The sequence below is a fragment of the Magallana gigas genome, chromosome 4 (assembly GCF_963853765.1).
Source record: "Magallana gigas chromosome 4, xbMagGiga1.1, whole genome shotgun sequence".
Classification (NCBI taxonomy): Eukaryota; Metazoa; Mollusca; class Bivalvia; order Ostreida; family Ostreidae; genus Magallana; species Magallana gigas.
The window spans coordinates 51841142-51861774 of NC_088856.1; the positions used below are offsets into that span (position 1 = coordinate 51841142).

Below are 20633 nucleotides of genomic sequence, written 5' to 3' on the forward strand. Positions count from 1 at the left end.
AATATGTATATATATATATATGTGTGTGTGTGTGTGTGTGTGTGTGTGTGTTCTCGTGACGTTCAAGTTTGATATGCGCGATTACAAAAAAATTGCCGATATGTGAATAATAAGATTCGAAACAAATACGAGAAATATATTTATGTTTTCATAATTAATTTTATAGAAAAAAAAATTATGAAAAATAAAGAAAGTACCCCCCCCCCCAAAAAAAAAATAAAATAAAAAAAGAACTAGAAGAAAAACCCAAATAGATCTACAAAATAAAATAAAATAAAAATATTACGTAAAAGGAATGTATAATCATGCAACTTTATAAACATGTTTAAGGTAGTGCGTGTATAACTATAATTTTGATTGAGGTTCTCCGATCCTCAGCCTGAAAGTATTTTTTTATCATAAAAATGTTACTTATTCATCAAACTTTATAAATGAAATAACATAAAAAGAACTTTTTTCATGGTATTCATGCATTTTACGAAGTTAATTCAATTTTGGTCACGATTGGTATATGGAATGAATATAAAAGTTGAGATCAAATTGGAAAGAAGAAATAAAGGTTTTACCGTTGCATCGGTGGCTCGAACTCCTAGTATATCTTTGGGTTAGGTCTCCGTGGAGCAACTAAGCCAAGCAGTTCGTTGCGAACATAAGCGCAATATAATTAATTGTCTATTCAATATAATTAATATAATTAAAATTGTCTATTTAAAATACAGATTTATGTAACGAATGAAAAAGTTCCGGATAATTTAGAGTTATCTATATTGTATTGTTTATTAGTCAACAGCTGTACAGCTCATAGACATATACAATTAATATACACGTGTTACAATACATATATATAGAGGATTGGAGAATGTTATTACGAGAAAAGATCTCGTTATTACGAGTTATTTATCTCGTTGTTACGAGAAAAGATCTCATTATTACGAGAAAACGTCTATCGAAAATGGCGCGTTTCATTGTTCTTTTTTCTTGATGTAAGGTGTATGGACTACTGCAATGTCTTTTATTATACAGATACTTAGCATTATCATCGTTTAAAAGCATACACAAAATTTAATCTAAAACTCGGTCCAAGCACTGATTTTAATGAAATTTTAGAAGAAGGACCAAAGCAGATTGATTAATCTAATTGAAATATTTATTAATAAGAAGGATACATGTAATTTGTTTTCATACTCCAAAATGTTAATATACAAAATCAATTAATATTTTCAATTCACATGTAGGTTGTGTATGAACATATAAAAACACAATTCGGGTAAAGCCTGTATAACCATGATTTAAACTATATATAATCATTTAAGTCATCTGTAACAAATAGAATTGTGTTTTTACGACTTGGTTTATCTGGCATTTACTTTGGAGTAGGATTATAATATTTAAGATCAAAAGTAGAAATACATAAAGTTCTTTCCACTTACACTGTATCTATATAATATAAAATGCCAGATCCGATCGTTTTATGTAAAATTTAATGAATAATGGCCGTTTTTACTTAAAATTTAATCAAATTGAAATCACTTTTCTGGAAAGAAAAAGATAAACTGAAAGGGTGAACCTGTTGACTTGAAGGTCTTTTCAGAAACGCACCATTATATAATCTTTACTCGTAATAATGAGATCTGTTCTCGTAATAACAAGATAATTAACTCGTAATAACTAGATCGTTTCTCGTAACAACGAAATAAATAACTCGTTATAACGAGATCTTTTCTCGTTATATCAAGATCTTTTCTCGTAATTACGAGATATCTAAGGCGTAATAACGAGTTCTTTTCTCATAATTACGAGATAATTAATTCGTTATTACGAGAAAAAATCTCGTTATTACGAGTTCTTTTCTCGTAATAACGAGATAATTACTTCGTAATAACAAGATCTTTTCTCGTAATTACGAGCTCTTTTTTCGTAATAACGAGATAAAAATATTTTTATGTGGCCATATTCGTCTTTCATAGCCCAAATGACATGTAATTTTACATAGTAATATGAGGCTGGTATACACTTAATATCGGAGACTTTATGAAGTCAATTCAAAGTTTTTAAAAAAGTTTCTGTCCTTTATAAATGACAGAAATTAAAAAATCATTTTTTTTAAATTATGTAAGGTAAATTATGAATTCTTTGACATTTTCAAAGAAATCGGACGCGGATGCAACTTTTCATCAAGAGATTGTTTTTAAAAAAAACCATACAAACAAACAAAATCAAAAACAAATGCCATGCACGTAAATAGTACAAACTTCTTCCGTACCCAACGATTTCAATTTTGGCGGGAAATCACCTGTGGGCACTCGACCGAAACACTTCCGCATGAACGTATCTGATGCTCAACAGGCAAACAGGCCGGCCGGATTAGAATCTCCCAGACATTGTCAAGGAAGGAAGCTTACGGACGAATTCAACAGCGACTCCCGGTAGGTGTCAATATTCTTGTATGGTCAAGTACAAGCACGCGGGCGACGCACGCCACGGTGTATTGACATTTTGATTTACTTGTAAATATCATGGTTCACGCCCTTTTTTTCTCGACATTCCTAGCGTGGCTATAATATATCGGGACACAAATTATTTTACCGTTTAATGATTATATTGTATATTAGTAGTAATAGCCATGGTACTTTTAATTGTAGCTTAGAAGTGATTTTCAAAATATAATTGGAAATTTATTGTGGAATTTATGCGGGTGACATGGATGGAAAAACAAAGTTATCATCCAAAACCACATATTAATTGTAATATTAATTCTTCCAGTTTTTTTAATATTATATTAATATATATGTCTACATTATATTATATTATTTTCTTTCAAAACAAGAATTATGTGTAAATTTTAAGTTTTACAATTTTTATGTAACTGACTTTAAAATGTCTTCTAAGGAACTAAGGAAGTTGAAACTTATTTGATAAAGAGGAAAAAAGAGCAATGTTATCAATCAGGAAGGTATCTTAGTCGAGTTGATAACACAAGAAATGCAAACATGCGGTGACAAATGCAAGATACAGGATAGCTGGTAGAGTTATCATACGACCCAACTGCATGATCGACTTATTCCTTTACCTGTAAACCTTCTTGTAAAACCTGTGGGCCTTCTAATGTGACTTCATTTTTACCTGTACGCAAGGGAGTGATTGGGCCATGTTTATTACTACATACGGGCTTGTCAAATTCTCTATCAGCGGTAGGGTCACAGGAAAGGTATTTAATTCATCTAAGTGTTTTATGAATGAATCAGGTCTGTGTTAAAGATTCCTTTTTTATTGGGTTTACACTGTGTGTGTGTGTTGGGGGGGGGGGGGGGTAATAAAAATGCTGCAAGCAAACAAAGACTGAATTGTTTTAATGTATCAATACACTTTTTAAGACAATTATTTGTCTAGATGCACTCAATGCACACCAGCTTAATTATAATAGTTACCTGTAAGGCATGTCCGACAATGCGGTCCTTGTTGGAAACAATTAAAGATGTAATATAACCGTGATGTAAGACCGTTATTAATATTTTTTTTTTATTTCAATAAAATGAGCAATTAATATGCTTCTAAATTCTAATGCCATTCAATGCATGGAGAATTTCTTTACCTTAAATAAAATGATTAAACAGCTACATATGTACTTAAAATATATCTAAACTACGATATAAAGAATAAATGTTTCACAGCACCTGTGTAAATAAAAGAGGATACAATACTCTAGTTTGCTGAAGATAAAATGCCCCCCTCCCCTATTCACGTTTTTATCCTCCCTTTCTGAAGATTGCTCCACTAGTGTATATATGCATGCATTGATCCTGTGAAAACTACCCTCCCCCTCCTTTTTTTCTGCATGCAGGTGATTTAACTCTCCCCAAGTGTACACATCCCTGTGAAAAAATATACCCCTCCCTCCTGCACTAGAGTAAACACATGCCTGTGTTTAGACATTCCACATATATTAAACCAGCTCTATAGCTTGTAGCTCTGACTCATCCAAGCGGCCCCCTCTCCTCCTACACTCGTTTAGTCTACTCTCCGGCTGGCTGGTGAACAGGTAAGGTTAGCAAGGTTTTATTTCTCTCTCCATTGATAAAAAATATACCCTCATTCATAAGTTTACAAGTTGCCTAAATAAATGCAGCTAGACTTTTAAAGTAAGAGAAATGGGCAGGTCCCCATGCATTATTTGTTACTGTGTTATTTCATCTAGTAGTGTATTGCTTGATGCTTTGGAATTATAGAAAGGACACACCCATCCTTATCATTTTGATGACTATTTCTTTGATTATAAAAGATTTATACAGTAATACTTTTGAGCATATGTTTGAAAGTATATATATAGGATCTAAATTGGTCTAGCCATATTTAGTTTTATCTGTAAGTCTTGATTCAACTGTCTGATTTGTTTCCAACTGAACATGTTGAACTAACCCATCAATATAAATAAACAGAGAAATGTTTGTAATATTTTACTCATGGCTAGCTTGGAAAAAAGTGGGCAGGCCTGGTTTTGGTTTTAGTTTGGGGGTAAGGGGTGGGGTGTGTTGTTTGCTAGCTTAGTAGAGGATTAAGTTGTGGGTGGGGATGGAGGGGGAAGCTTTAGAGGTTGAATAGTTTCCCCATTCTATGGCAGCTGCAGACAGACATATCTGTGATATCACAGACAGACAAACATGTGTAGTAATGTCACTAACGTCACTACAGTTCTCTCTGTAGTAGCCGGCCTCTCTTGTACAGCACTAATTAACGTGCTCTAATTAGCTTTATCACTGCTATTAATCAATAATTAATTACTCATTATCTTAAGTACTATATCAACAGGCTGACCATCTGAGATATATATTAAGATTGATCTTGGTTGTAAAACGCACTTGTGTCATGTATTTATTGTTTTAAACTTGTTTATACTGATGATTTAGAAGAGGTTGGTTCGCTCATGAATATTTAATGTAGATATATATATATATATAACTGAGGAATGTATGGCATGTTGTGGTAATGATTCTCCGTGGAGCTTGAAATGTTTGATGTATAGAGAGGTACAGTATATGTTAGGGCGATAATGCTTGTATGAAGTGTGTAATATCGCCAAGGAAGTCGACGTTTATCATATTACATGGAAGTCGCTCATTTCTTGTTTTTAAAGTAGCCCTGTTTACACTTCTTTTGCGTGATATATAAATGAATCGCACAAGGCTTTGTTACATGTAAATAAATGTTCTCTCTTTTTTTCTTTGATTTGTTTTGCATTAATGTTTGAAGATTTTCCTTATTTTAATTACTTCACATACCATTTTGATATTGCATGATTAATTATAAAAACAAGCTAATGTCTTTTCATTATTTATTGCTCTATTGTATTTTCAGAACAATTCATTTAAAAGGAAATGAATTTGAAACCTCGGAGATTCATTCAGTATTTTTCACATACTGGCGGTATATGTAAACAATTTATCTCAATGGTGTGATCTTCAAGTCAATTGTTAATGTGGGTCATAATTCAGCCCCAGGCTTGTTACTCACTGTAAACCTAATGTACAGAATGCTTTCTTTAGATCACAACCAGGAAACCATTTATAGTACGTCTTATGGTTTGCTTGAGATCATCATCTTTCAGTTTTCTAGAGGAAGTTTGAGACTAAAACTTTAAATTATCTCATTGAGATTGTTGCGAGATTTTGATCTCGGACTTACTTGGTAGTTTTCCTGCATATCATGTAGACCATAATTCTCATTTCTCTTTTTCTGATCAGATGATTTTTTTTATAACTGCATTTCAAATTTAAGGGTCATCCACACCCCTATTACTATATAACTTTTTATGACAGCTAGCGGGAGTACATAAAAACTAAACTGAACCATATTTATTTTACAAAGATTGATAAACAAGTTCTACAACTTACCGGTATATTAATATCTCTCTCTCTTGGCACGGATGTTAGTGCAAGGGGGTCGTTGGTGTGGGAGGTAGCCGGAGCACCTGCACGAAGAGAACCCACGTGTCCAAGAGGGTGACCGCCATACCCTGTCACATACAACCACTGTCGATCACAAGAATCAAATTCGGGTCGCAGCGTTGATAAGCGAGTGCATTGTCCACTACACTTCTTGGATACCATAGCGTAGCTATATACGTAGCTAGTGGTTATAGCGTAGGTCCTCAAATTAACAGGTCCTGGGTTCGAATTCAGCAGGGACTTTTTTTTTCATGAATAGATAAATTTGATTTTCCCCTTAAATCCTATTTTTGTTGGTCATTTTTCATTTGAACAATTGCTAAAATTGAATTTTTAAGGAATGGATTTAGAAGTGACAATTTATGAATAAATTTGGCTTCATGAGAAAAATCAATTACCGGTATTTTATAATGAAAGTATTATAAAATTACATAGGTATATGTGTTGGTTGTTTTATTTATAAAGTTTTTTAGGATGAGTTGCAATTTTATACATTGAATGCTTGTCAGATTATTCATCCTTCTCAAACTCATTTCTTGATTTCAATATCAGTATATACAATATGCCACTAATTTTTTATGCAGACATTGCTTACATATCCTAGCTACATCATAGAGACTGACAGCTACATGCTACTGTGCTGTTTTTGGAATACTTTTCAAAGATGCCTTGGCTGTTAACCATGCACTAGCTGGCCAGTAGTAAATGCTTTTATAAACCCCCAAGAAATACCAGACACCAGTTGATGTTTTTCCCCCGTATGACTACACATGCATTTGTTTTCCATAATGTCAGAAAATAATGAACTTTGAACACATTCCAAAACTTATTTTCCCACTATATAAAGACCACATGTAATTCAGAAATGATCGGCAAATTGAACGGGAAAAGATTTTTCTTTGTGGACAAACGAAACAGAAAACTGGGAGTTTGTTGTGTGACCTTGATCAGGCTGAGAAGATAAACACTTGGATACAATACCTTCAACCTGCCTCCTCTGTCTGAATCATCACAAAATTTATATACAGCTGTTGTCTTCATGGTGAATCAATCTATCAATCCGTATAGGAAAGAACATTTTTATTTTTTGTAGTATGTTATAGAATGTATAGAGAGTCTTGGATAATTAATAATTGTAGTGATCAACTCGTGAACAGATGTACAATTGGACTGACTTAATCTAATGCTACAGCTTACTGTTTAAGAAAATCTGTACTTGGTATGTAGTCAAGCTAGTTCTGAGTTATAGATGTGTTTATCCATTTGTCTATCCATCCATCTGTCTATCAAATCTGCACTAATTAAATTAAAATCCTACCTGAGACTACAAATGTCTTATCTTTAGGAGGCAATGAACACCTTTCACTCCTAAGTTCTGGACTATATATCTCTCCATCCATTGATTAAATTCGAAGCTCTGTGCTTAGATTTATTTCATAGCATTCTCATAAAAAATTGTAATTGATATTTACTGTCATCAAAATAAGTTGGATGATGCTGAGCAAAATATGCCACACCTTATGCAAATCTCTCTCTCTCTCTCTCTCTCTCTCTCTCTCCTCTCTCTCTCTCTCTCTCTCTCTCTCTCTCTCTCTCTCTGTGTGTGCAATGCTCTCCTCAATCAGATCCCAGATTTGAAGACAACAAGTCATGTTTTGGTTGAGTCATGGAGTGACAGCTTTTATCGAGGCGTACAACTGTAGTCTGTGACATGGGTTAGGGATGTAATCTGTACAATCTACCAGTGAGCAGTTTTTGAGCAAGGATTCAGATATGTTCTTAATTTGAATGATTTTTCTGAACATTTATTGAATGCCGGGGCCATTTAAGAATGTGTACAATAAAAAGATTTTCAAATCAGATGATATATGAATAGAAATGCATGCTATGTGTCATCATCTTGTTCCTATCAATAACAGAATGTGTAGGGCAGCATTTACATAGTTTCTCCTGGATTCGTACATTGGTCACTGCCATAGCGCCCCCCTTTTGCAGTGGAGGCAAAATGTACGTTTTGCAGAATAAGACTACAATTATCAGTTTAAACAAGAAATTTAAGGGAGAGTAGTTCTAGATCTGGAGAATAGCAATGAAATAACATCAAGGACAAACATAAATTTGAAAAAAATAAAAATAAATTCAAAAAATAAATAAAATGCTTTCTTTTGGTTTTTCACACGGACCGTAACTTGGTAGCTAACACATTGCGGACTCTGGTTTTTATTGAATTTTTTTTTTTTGGGGGGGGGGGGGGGGTATATGGTACATGTAGAACGGTGGTTGCTTTTGCAGAGGTCACTAATGTTTCCCAAACGTATTGTTTTGAGCACACCGTACAGCTGATGAAATGCATGAAATAACATACGTGCGACAAGACATGTTACTTTAAAATAGCCTAATTTGTTGATGCGACTCAAATTGGAACTAGTAAATTTGTACGTGGCATTTGGTACTTGCACAAACTTTCGGTAGTGTAAGGAATGGAAAGATTTTTTCTTAGTTCTTGGACGAGGTACTATTGTCTTTTTTCTTGTGTCATTAAAGTTTTGTGGTTATCTCATAAGTTGCTTTTTGCACTGTGTATGTTTTTGTAGCGATGGGATTACATTATCATGCTCTGTTTTTCAAAGAACTGATTCCTCAATTTGGGTATAGTTGATCTTTAAGAAGCACTTCTAAAGTTATCGGAGGGTATTAGCTTAACGATTTAAGGTATATATATTGTATGAGTCTGTGGGTTAAATATGGATATAGCCCAAACATTTTGTTTCCATCTTCAAGATGTTATACACATTTAATTTTTAGTAACTGTAAATTTGGTTCCTGGTCCTTTCAACTCTGAGATAAAAACAACTTTGTTAATAGAAAATTATCATTGTTTTATATGTGAGGCATTTGCCTCCATTGCGCTGCGGCTGTGTTGGTACTTGTATTTGTCGATTGAATCATGAACAGAAGTATATTGTTTCAACATTTTTGAGTCCAGTGATGGAGGGTATTGCTAAAATGCGGAACGTAAAATGAAATAGAAAATGGAACGGAACGGAAAATGTAATATCAAGTTTATTGCTTTAAAAGGGTATAGGCTGGACAGAAAAGATCTTCTTTGTAAATCATATGTTCATATCTAACAAATGATTATTGACATTTGGGGACTTTACACTTATTTTAATATTTCAAATTTGATGTACTCTCATCCACATTGGACTTTCAGTGTTTCAAAAATGATAAAGTATCTTTGAGATAAAAAAAACATGACTTACAAACGACATGGACACAATATGATCATCTTTACAGAGCTTTGCTGAATCATCTGTTAACTTTGCTAACCTATATAACTATGTACCGCTATTTAAAAACTAGTTTTATTTTGTTTATTGGTCAACAACTATACAGCTCATAGATGTATCATAGGGCAGCTCCTCCAAATATTTAAAAACTGATTCTCATTTGATTTTCCGATTAAAAATTGGGACTAGTGGTCCATGCATGTACTCTGTTAATCTATTAGGAAACCGTACATTTTTGTAATAACTGAACTCATGTTAGTAATCTTTTTATTTATACATGTAGTAAAAATTGCACAAATTATAGTACATTTAATCCATATACATCATGTAAATAATATTGCATAAGATTTTCAGTTCAATTTCGCTTTCTGTTCCGTTTTTCGATTCCACATTTTAGCAACACCCATGTTCATGAGTAAGTAACATAGAGGTGCTGAGATGGCAGTTTCTTTGTTGTGATGTGGAGTCGGAAGATTGCCACATCAAACTGCGCGTCGAACTTTCAAACTCTTGCAGTATATATACAGTGCACAAGCAAGCTAGCTGGTGCTTTAATTTATGTATAATCGTAGACAGACCTCTAGACTGTGTGTGTGTATCTGAGTGGAAGCTAACATTGTGCAGCTAGCATTTTAGCATCATAACATTTGTTTGGTGTATATGATTATACCTACCGAGGCTGTGCTGTTGTGGAAGTCTGTTTCAAGTTTCAAATTATATATCTTTGTTCTGCAGATTATTGGTTTTTTGATCACCTGACTGTAGAGTTGATCTATCGCTGTGAGACATAAATATCTTGAAACAAGATGGCAGGTAAGACTGAGACTTAACTTTCTTGGTTCCCATTTACTGTGATAATTGCAAATAAAAAAGACTATTCATGTAGTTTACTAATGTTCAGATCTGTATCTTGACTTTTGAGTCCATATGGTACTTACTTTAAGTCAAGTAATTTAATTGCTCTATGAGTCAGTAATAGCTATAGATTTAATAAATTGCTATCATTTAGGCCATCTTATTAAGATTTAAGCCATAAATATGCATTACAAGTTCAGGGTCTCTGGCAAATATAAAATGAACCACTGAAAAAAAAAACTTCAGAGAAAAATGTTCACGCAATTTGATCTTGCAGTGTTTAACATTAGAATGACTTGCAGGTAGGCCATGCAGCCATTTTATGTGTTTACTAGCTAGCTTGGCTGTAGAATAAATAAATAAATGCATTCCAGTGTGTCAGCTCATAGTATGAGAAGCATTACATGTCAATAAAACAAACATGACGTTAGAGCAATTTATGAAATCAATTTAGAATCAGGAAATAGTGGATGTTAATTTAATATGTAGAATTTGAGCCCAAACTGATTCTGACATTGAATGGAAGAATTTTATGAAAAGTTAAATGGAACAAATGATCAACTTCCTTTGTAAGACTGCAAAGCTGTGAATTATTTTTAGGGTAAATTATTACAGTAACTGTTTAATTTTTCTGGTGTATGTGATAATGTCGTGATTTGAACCATTGTGCTGCCTTGCCTCATTGATCCATCAAGTTTCTGTTGCTATTCAGGATTAATCAAAGCCAAGAAGTATGACTGGAAGGACTCCAACATGGCCCTGTTTGGGTCGGACACTGAACGACAGGTCAAAAGTAAGTGTAATGTCAGAGGTCAAGGTCAAAGTCAAATGAAGGATTCTGTAGTTAATTAAAGAGTATAAAGATGTTTGCTGGAGAAATCATTAAGGAATGGTGATATGAATATCCATAATTTATTGGCATACTTGTCATTAAAATGAATTATTTTAAAATTTTAATGGGAGCAGTTAATCAATTAACAGATGATTTAATTACTCTCATAATACATCAGAATTTTATAAAGAAGCAAAGAGATGTACAATTGTAAATATTGATAACTATTGTTTCTTTGGCCTTGACCTTTAACCCATTCATTAAAATAAGAGTAATAAGGTTTTCAAAATAAGAGATGTTATACTGATCAGGCAATTAAGAAAAAAAACAAATCAATGAATTTAGATCAATACTAAATTTTAATGTAAACAGTTTATTGACAAGAAAGATCATGACTTTGAACTCTGACCCAAATCAATTTTGCTGACTTAAATAAATAAATAAATAAAATCTATATTGAGCAGTCACTGGTTCTAGTACTCAACAAGCTTCTGTTAAGAAACATCATTAAAAGAACTCAGATTTCATAAATTAGTAGGCTCATTTACTAAATTTTGATCTTAACAGAAGAAAAACGTTGAACTCTGACTTTTATCAATTTGCTGACTTGAATGAGTGAAACTATAATGAAGCAGAGACAAAACTTGGGCATGGTTTTCTTTACAGAGGAGTCAGCCATGACAGAGCCCGCATGGCAGGGGGCAGGGACGGAGCCAGGCCTCAAGATCTGGCGTATTGTGGTAGGTTACCCTCCACTCAGTCCTCAAACAAATTAAATGCAGACAAGTTCGTTGGTCTTGACTTGCCTCAGGAAAACTCTTATCAACTTTACTTTTCATTCTTGAATTAATACAGTAAAACATGGATATTAGCAAACATGCTTATAATGAAATGACGCTTACATGGAATTAAGTGATTTTATTCCCAGTGACTTAATAACATGCTGTAGCCTTGATGGATATAATGAATTATACTTACTGTATAGCAAACTCACCATTCCTTGGCACTTCATTATAAGCTTGTTTTACTGTATATGGTTTCTAAAATGAAAGTTAAGGTGGTATGGGGCACCTCCATTTTGTGATGTACTTCCTTTTGAAATAAAAAATAAAATCTAGTACATGTAATACTTTATATTGATTTAATGATTTTTTTTCTCCAAATTTGTTACCTAACAGTGAAGTGCAATGAGTAAGAATATCAAGTACGAATCTGTGAAATATGAGTTGGAATCTTACTGGGGCTTTTATGATTTTTACCTTTCCAAAAGTATTTTTTGGTCAGATATTATGAAATTTGAAAATTCTAAAATGGGGAAATATATTAATTATGATGTACTTTTATCTGGCACATAGACAGGTGTCCCATAACACCTTGAAATGATGAACTTTTTTTGTTCTCAGAATAAAAAATCTTGTTATTTATATTTACATGAAAGTAATATGATTTATTAACAGAAATTTGAAGTCACAGATTGGCCAGTGGAAGATTATGGAAAATTCTTCACTGGAGATTCCTACATTATTTTGAAGGTAAAACATCAATGGATGTGTATCTATGTCAAAGAAAGAGAAGCGTAAAGTGTTAATTTTGTGTAAAGTGGATTCAACCAATAAAATGAGAGAATTTGAATTGATTGATCTATTTGACAGACTTATAAGGAAGGCAGCTCTGAGGACCTGAAGTATGACCTCCATTTCTGGATCGGAACCCAGAGTTCACAGGTATGACAACTCTCAGGTATAAGTACAGGTGAGGTCCCTCACAAAAACAAAGTGTGTATTTATGTGTTCAGAGTTCTTGTTCAAGTTGCAGTTAAAAAGTACAGAGATCGTAAAATGTGATATAAAAGTGACCACCACATAAAAGGTTCATTGTTTGATATCATATGTTGATATTTATATAATAGTGTTGTGTTGTGCATGTACTATGCCTAAATAGTAGTCAGGGTTTGATACATAGTGCACGAGCCGGAGGCGAGTGCACTATGTATTAAACCCTGACTACTATTTAGGCATAGTACAAGCACAGCACAACACTATTGTTATTATTATGCCGACTGTTGAATATACTGACGTGCTTTGCTATAAGTAGCTGTGAGGTTCGAGTGTTGACAAGTCCCTAAAAATAATTACCGGAAGAGCAAGCGTTTGTTTTTTTCTTCAAATTAATCAATTGATTTGATTGTTTATTTAATCAACAAGTTGTTGTACAATGAAAAGTCAACAAAGGTTTATGTTCTTTTCAAGAAATGAGAGACGTTTTACCTTACCGAGAAAACTCGAAATGTTTAGCAGACGAAATCTCATTGAATTTTTTTTCTTGTACATTCTTTATCAAGCGTCATTTAAAAAAGCGTTTTTGTGATTCTCATGTAGAATTTCTTTGTAAAATGTTCAATCAATTTGTTCAAAAGTTTATAAGAAACTTTAACTTTTAATTTACCATAAAAAATGAAGTGATTTTGGAAAAATGAATAATTTTAATTGCTTGATGTTCGTCGTACATATCTACGTTATATATATATAAATACTGCATGTTATGATATCTGCTGCTTTAGCGGAGTGGTAACGCGTTGGGTTTCACGCTGGAATGATTTTAGCGTCGTGAGTTCGAATCCCGCTGTCGGCGCTTGAAAGATTTTCGTTGAAAACATTTGCTGTGCTCTATTTCGGCATATTATGCTTACGCTATACAAATCCTTTGATACTATGCGAAATAGATGAGTACTGATTATATAGTGACACACTGACAGAAGGCATAATAATACTACGTAGTGCAGCATAGTGCACATTTTGCTTGTGTTGATATATGCAAATGTATTGATATTGGACAAAGGATCACAAAGCATTTCTGTAATGTATGTCAAACATACCATATATATGGTAATTTTCGCGATGATCTAATTTTCGTTTTTTCGCAACCTCTTTTAAATCACAAATAATTGAATATGTAGAAATTATATCCTGCATCATTTTCTGTAAGGAACTTTTTAAATCGCAAAAAATGACTGAAGCAAATGAAAAATGAAAAATGTTACAGATTTTCCACATTTTCGCAAAAAAAAACCGATGTAATGTGTGCTATTGTGTAGCAATAGTATGGTAAAAAAGTAGTACTACATAAATTTAATACAGTTCATTCAAGTTTTCTCTCTTTCCCCCTAGGATGAGTACGGAACTGCCGCCTATAAGACTGTAGAGCTGGACACTTATCTGGACGACAAGGCGGTTCAGCACCGAGAGGTTCAAGGTCATGAGTCGGAGAAGTTCAAGTCGTACTTCCCAACCTTGCAGTAAGTCATTTAGAGGTTCACAAGATCTTACTTCATTACCTTACAATGAATGTCATTTACAAGTTTCATGTCACAGAAATTCAAGTCTCATTTCCTGACCTTACTATAATTCATTTACATGTACATGTTTCTCCTAACTTTAAACTAAGTCATATTCATGTTTACAATTAAGTCCAGAACTATTCACTATTCATTATTCACAGGTTAAAGTTCACATTTTATAATAATCTTACAAGTCATACATGTATGTTCATGCTGGTATACTTGAAAGCCAGAAAAATACTGTGAAGAAATTAGGAACAGTAAAACATTGTTATAGTGCACAATGAATTGATGCTTACAGCAAAGTGGTTTTCTTTCCCCCTGACAATATTATATGTTGTGAACTTGAAGGATATAACAAATTATGCTTATAACAAACCAAAATTGCCCGTCCCTTGCACTTCGTTATAAGCGTGTTTTACTGTACTCTGAATACAAGTCGCCTCTCTTTGGATCAGATATCTGGAGGGAGGAGCAGAGACAGGGTTCCGCCACGTGGAGCCTGTGGAGTACAAGCCCCGCCTACTCCAGTTTAATGGCAAAGGACGCCACATCACCGTCAAGGAGGTACGTGATCTCTTAGTTTAGTTTTATTCACCAGAACATAAACACATTGTAAGCGTATTATATTTGGCATGTAAGATATTTGGCGTAAAGTAGTTTTAAGAAAAAAATGGTGTGGATTTGAATTAGGCAGCATATTCCTGAATGTGACTATTCTTATACATATACATGTATTGCTTGATTTAGCGAAAGCAGGATTCAGCCAAAAACGTTATATAGAATACACAGGCAAATGTCGTAAGTTTACTGTAATTTAAAGGCAAATATTTGTGAGGGAAAAAGGGCAGTCTTATCTAATTTCTTATAGACATTGGTCAATAGATGTCTTTATAATGGCACTATTGTGCAGTTTATCTGATAAAACCATCTGAAATAAAACTGGTAATAAGTCAGTCATTTTTGAATAATTTTTTTTTAAAGATAAAGATGTTTTTTTATTGTTTGTTCCAATGATTTTGAATTGAGACATAGCGCATAGAAACTATATGTATATTTTGTGCTCTGTAAGTCAATGATATAATAAAAATTACTTCCATTCAGTGGTTACAACAAAGTAGTTAATTTTATAATTCTGTACTCCAAGGAATACATTTTTAATTGTTCAAAACAAGACAAAAAACCTGACATTGTTGGAATGTTACATCATTTATCATTTAAATATGAAGTTGAAAAATATATAGCTATCAAATCATGTGAGATTACAAAACTTGATAAACTCTGGGTAAATTGGAAAAACATATTTGAGATATAATTTTAAACATGGTAAACAACTGTTCTATTTATAAATGTGTGTGTATATGCATGTGTATACATATATCCTTTATGAATGTAGTATGTAAGGGAGAGAAAGAGTGTGAAAGTGAGAATGCCAAAAAATTCTTATATAATATATTACCTTCTTTTATGAAATCATATATGATTGTGAAAATGAAAAAAAAAAAATAAATTATAAAAAAAATAAAAATAAAAATAACTTGATTGTTTTAGGTTCCTTTCACGGAGAAAAGCTTGAAATCTGATGACGTCTTTGTATTGGACAAAGGACTTGAAATCATTCAGTGGAACGGTGTTGGGTCCAACGGAATGGAGAAAATCAAGGTCAGGTGATATAACAGGGCTAGCTATCTGAAACAAAAAACCCAAAAACTACCTATTTACCGGTTATGAGGACGATAACAAGTTTATTTTTGAGTCTTTCCTTGGGAAGTAGTCGTTGCTGAGACGGAATGATATTGTCTGAATGGTCAGTAACTTTTTTTGTCGGCGTTGCAGATTTTCTTGATGTTAAACAAATTAGACTCATTAGCCATTGAATTTTATATAGCAACTCAGATTACACCAGAGGTGTTTCGAGTTTAAAAACGATGGAAATCATCTGTCCCTTGTGGATTAAGTTTTGATGACCATGGGCAGATAGCACATTTCAGAATCGATTTCATGGTTAGATAGAATATCTTTTCATTGTAATTTTACATTAGATATCCATAGAGGTATAATAAACTGTAAACTATGGGTATGCAAAATTTGAATATTTCAGCACCAATTGGAGATCATATGTACAATTTAAGGACCTAAAGGCCTAATGTTGCATTTAATCCTTTGACAGGGAAACTACTGTTTAAAGGGAAGTATTCTCCCCTGTTTTATTTTCGCCCCTTTTGCTCTCGTTGTCAGCTGATGAATTTAAGACTGAGCGAATTCGAAGGTCTTAATGTCTGGGCGAATTCAAGATGGGGGGAAACCATTTGCAAGTGAAGAAGGACAAAAATAACACGGGGCGAAAATAACCTTGTTTACAGTATCATCTAAAAAAAGAATTGCAAACTATAGTCAGCTTTATTATTTATTTCCTTATATTGGTCTCACACAGGCTCAGCAGTTCTGTCAGCAATTGGAGGCCGAGAGGTCAGGTGCAAGTAACTCTGTCGTTGAGGAGGGATCGCGTGCTTCCTCTTTCTATGAGGGTCTTCCTGATGATGACGTTGAAGCTGAAGAGGATGAGGGAGTTTCCACAGGGGAAACAACCCTGATGAAGTAAGGGGAGATAATGAAAGGGGTGGAAGCAAGAAATGGGAATTTTGATTTTATTGATGGAAACAAGATTGATGATGTAAGGAGTATAAATGAGAGAGAGAGAGAGAGAGAGAGAGAGAGAGAGAGAGAGAGAGAGAGAGAGTGAGAGTTATAACTAGGGAATGAAACAGGAATGAAGATAGCATTCTTTGACAGAATCAGAATTTGTATGGCTGATTTACATGTATTTAAGCATTGAATCATTATTTTTTGAAAGATATAGTCTCATAACTGCACCGGTGTGTGCATACAAATTGAGTAACGCGCGCTAGCGCGTTATGAAAATTTGTATGCACACACCCCTGCAGTTATGAGACTATATCTTTCAAAAAATAATGATTTAATGCTTATATTTACATTTTTTTAACTTCTTGCCTTGTCTGCAAATGTGATTTTTACGTCAAAATTTCTGTTTTATCCTAAGGGTAAGTTCAAATTAATGGAAGAGCCACTGTAACAGCCACAAGCGTGAACTTTGATTCTCGCTTGTGACGTTGCATTTTACAGCGTTCAACGTTTGTGACGTCATAATAAAACTAGTCATTCTAACCTTTGAGTACCCTGTGTGTGTTACGGTCTTATAACTGCAGTGTATTTCCACACACTTTACATGCAAAAAATATTTGGAATGTAAATATATATATATGAATTGCTTTTCACTATTAACCAGCTTACTGTTTACTGATCGAAATACAAAAATGATACATGTGATGATGCTATACATGTAGATGAATAAAAGGACAGCAAAGGTAAATACGATGTACTAACTGTGTCTGTTATATCTCTCAGGGTGTCTGATGCCAGTGGAAAGATCGAGATGACCGAGGTGAAGAAAGGAACCGTCTCCAAGGACGACCTCTCCTCCGATGTAAGTTAACACTTCAGAAATGTATAAGGTTCAACTCATAACCTGAAACTGTGTTTGTTTACCTTGTGTATACATGTTTAAGCCAATCGCTCAATTATTAGAAGTTATAACAATATATCTTGTGTTTCACATATTTGTTTGTAGGATGTCATTACACAAACTTTGATTTTGTTTGTCATTACTCTAGTTTTAATGTTTTATATGATTTGATAACAAAGTCTCTCTTCTGTTTGTAGGATGTCACTACATGTACTCGAGCTTTAATGTTTTGTACGATTTGATAACAAAGTCTCTCTTCTGTTTGTAGGATGTCACTACTCGAGCTTTAATGTTTTGTACGATTCGATAACAAGGTCTCTCTTCTGTTTGTAGGATGTTTTCCTGGTTGACACTGGTCTCCAAGTCTTTGTCTTTGTCGGAGGAAACGCCTCCAGTGCAGAAAAGAGAAACGGCTTCCCTTATGCTCACGTAAGTTTATTTCTTCCCTGTTGATGACACCAGGAGTGGGTAGGTGTCCTACCAGACATGACGACTTTCAAATCATTTTTAGATCACTTAAGTCTAAGACCCTCCCAAGGGGGAGATAATTAGAAAAAATAATTGAAAAAGTTTTTTATACAAAATCTCCTTTTCAAGAACTTGGCATATAGCCAGTACATGTTCTATAAAATCTTTTACATAAGCGGTCTGATAGTATATTCAGTTTGTTATTTGACCAACCCTCAGTGCTTAATCAAAGAAGTAAGATTTAACTTCTCACATGAATTTAAAAAAAGAATTTTTTTTGAATTGGTGAAGGACACTAGTAGATATTGTTGCTCAGGTGTGTGATTTGTTCTACATTTGATTTGATTTGATCAATTGATTTTAAGTTTGCTGGGTCTCATCCAAGAGATACATGTAGAGGGTATATAGATAAAAATAAACAGTAGTCTAGCAGATCAACATAATAATTATTTTCCATTATGAACACAAATCTGTTCTTCATTAAAGCTGAACACCACTCTCTGTAATGAAATCAAGGATGTGATGGTGTATGTTTATGAATAGCATTTTGCTTTAAATTAAAACAAATACAATATATCACCTGAGGTTAATTAATCAAATAGTAGAGGATATACCGGTACATGTATCATGAAAAAATTCCTGTATTACTGATTTTTTTAATCATAGAAATACATCCAAGAAAACGACAAGAAGCCATTCATCCAAGTCACCGTCGTCAAGGAGGGACAGGATTCTGAGCTGCAGACCCTCCTTCAGTAAACGGACACCTTGACTCCGCCCACTTAGTCACATGACCGCCCGTAACTGAACGCAACAGCTTGTAGTAAAACATGGCTTAGATACAAACTGGAAAACACATGGCAGTCTGCTCTAAAAAGTGACCAATTTACCAGTTTATGTTTACAAATTAAACATTTTCAGATAAGATTTTAGTGGTGGTGATTTTTTTTATGTCATAGCTTAGATGTGAATTGCTTTATTTGGTCTTGAGAAAACTTGGTCTGTCTCTGTCACCAGGTTACATTAAAAGCCTCCGCTGAGTAAGCAAATGTTACAGTTAGGGCGTCACGGCGATCAATGAATGATTGTGGGTTCTTTAATTTCAAATATTTCATTATGTTGTACTTTTTTATATCATATATTACTTACGTGTTGTCTTAAATTAATTATTTGACTCTAAACCCACATAGCATGGTTATGGTGCTTAGGAAAGGAGATGCCATTCACTATTGTTAGATGTTTTGTTTATATAGTGTTATTATATGACATTGGTATTTGAAAAATTTACACAATTTGTTTTTTCTATTTATAGTTTTTTTTCGCACTGATTTTCTTGCAGGATCATTTCTAGATTTCGGGAACTTTTTTTTTTTTATACTTTTTATAAGTGTTAAATATTTTTGTATGTTTATGTTTACAAAGTTTTTTTTTCTGATTAAAGCTGCAATAGAAGTGGTCACATGACAATCATGTGACTCTCGATCTTCCTGATAACCACCCTTGCTTCCTATAGATGTATAATTGACATATCTTTATACAAATAAAATGCCTCACACATTGTCAATTGTTTTGTTCATATTTTTAAGAAATGAAAGGATTTTTGACAATCAATCAAATTAAGATCGTGTAAATGATTTTGCTGAAAGCTAGCTTTTAAAACTGTTTAAAAATACCTGTCGTATGTCGAAGTACATTAAGGCTTTCTGTGGGAATCCTTAACTTAACAATCGTAATTCAAAATACCTTCATTCAATCATTAACAATTATAGTCCTGAGGTAAATAACATCGGATACAACTAAAGTTCGTATGTCTTTCGAAAATAACCGGGCGGGATTTTAATTGGGGGGTGGGGGGTGTTAAAGGTTTAGAATTGACTGACACACACTTTATGACATCACTAAGTGATATCTAGAAAGATATATGTTCTTATGACAGCTGTATTATTTTGATAAATCATACCGTCTTATAGTTATTATATGTATATGGTAAGTAGTCTGTCAGAACCATCGAAACATCAATAATTCCAGTTATCTTGTTACAACTACATCCAATATCTCTGCGCAATGACAAAGATAATGGAAGCGGATTAAAATTTCATTTAAGAGGATGCCCGAAGCTTCAAGAGCTCTAAAACCAGAATGATATACTAGTAAATTGATGACAACAAATGTATCAGAACCTTATTTTCCATTTTCTCAATCTGTTAAGAATGACAACCCATCACCATGCTTTGTATTACTATCACGATTTACCAAAGGTAAGAATAACAAGGAGTGCTGTCCATTCTACAGTTGTCCATCTCCATCTATGAGATAATAAAACTGAAAGTTGTGATATTGCCATCAGTTGTATGCACGCCTTTTT

At 33.6% G+C, this 20633-nt stretch overlaps 1 protein-coding gene across 2 annotated transcripts; it reads left to right on the top strand.

Moving 5' to 3' along the window:
* Positions 1-2269: 2269 nt before the first annotated feature.
* Positions 2270-19832, top strand: LOC105328030 (gelsolin-like protein 2). 2 transcript variants are annotated; one of them, XM_011428747.4, is made up of 13 exons: positions 2270-2426; positions 9968-10045; positions 10800-10880; positions 11586-11659; positions 12377-12451; positions 12572-12643; positions 14087-14214; positions 14715-14823; positions 15808-15918; positions 16691-16854; positions 17683-17761; positions 18134-18229; positions 18935-19832. In XM_011428747.4, the coding sequence occupies exons 2-13, from the start codon at positions 10039-10041 to the stop codon at positions 19025-19027; spliced, it is 1089 nt and encodes a 362-aa protein (XP_011427049.2). In that variant the 5' UTR covers positions 2270-2426; positions 9968-10038; the 3' UTR covers positions 19028-19832. The 2 variants fall into 2 exon arrangements, with proteins under 2 accessions (XP_011427049.2, XP_011427051.2); XM_011428749.4 differs by lacking the exon at positions 2270-2426 and adding an exon at positions 3964-4039.
* The last annotated feature ends 801 nt before the right edge of the window (positions 19833-20633 follow it).

Excerpts from the sequence above, each read along its gene's own strand:
- LOC105328030 (XM_011428747.4), top strand. Across the intron at positions 16,855-17,682 it reads GGGGAAACAACCCTGATGAA|GGTGTCTGATGCCAGTGGAA; the intron begins GTAAGGGGAGAT and ends TATATCTCTCAG. Across the intron at positions 17,762-18,133 it reads AGGACGACCTCTCCTCCGAT|GATGTTTTCCTGGTTGACAC; the intron begins GTAAGTTAACAC and ends TTCTGTTTGTAG.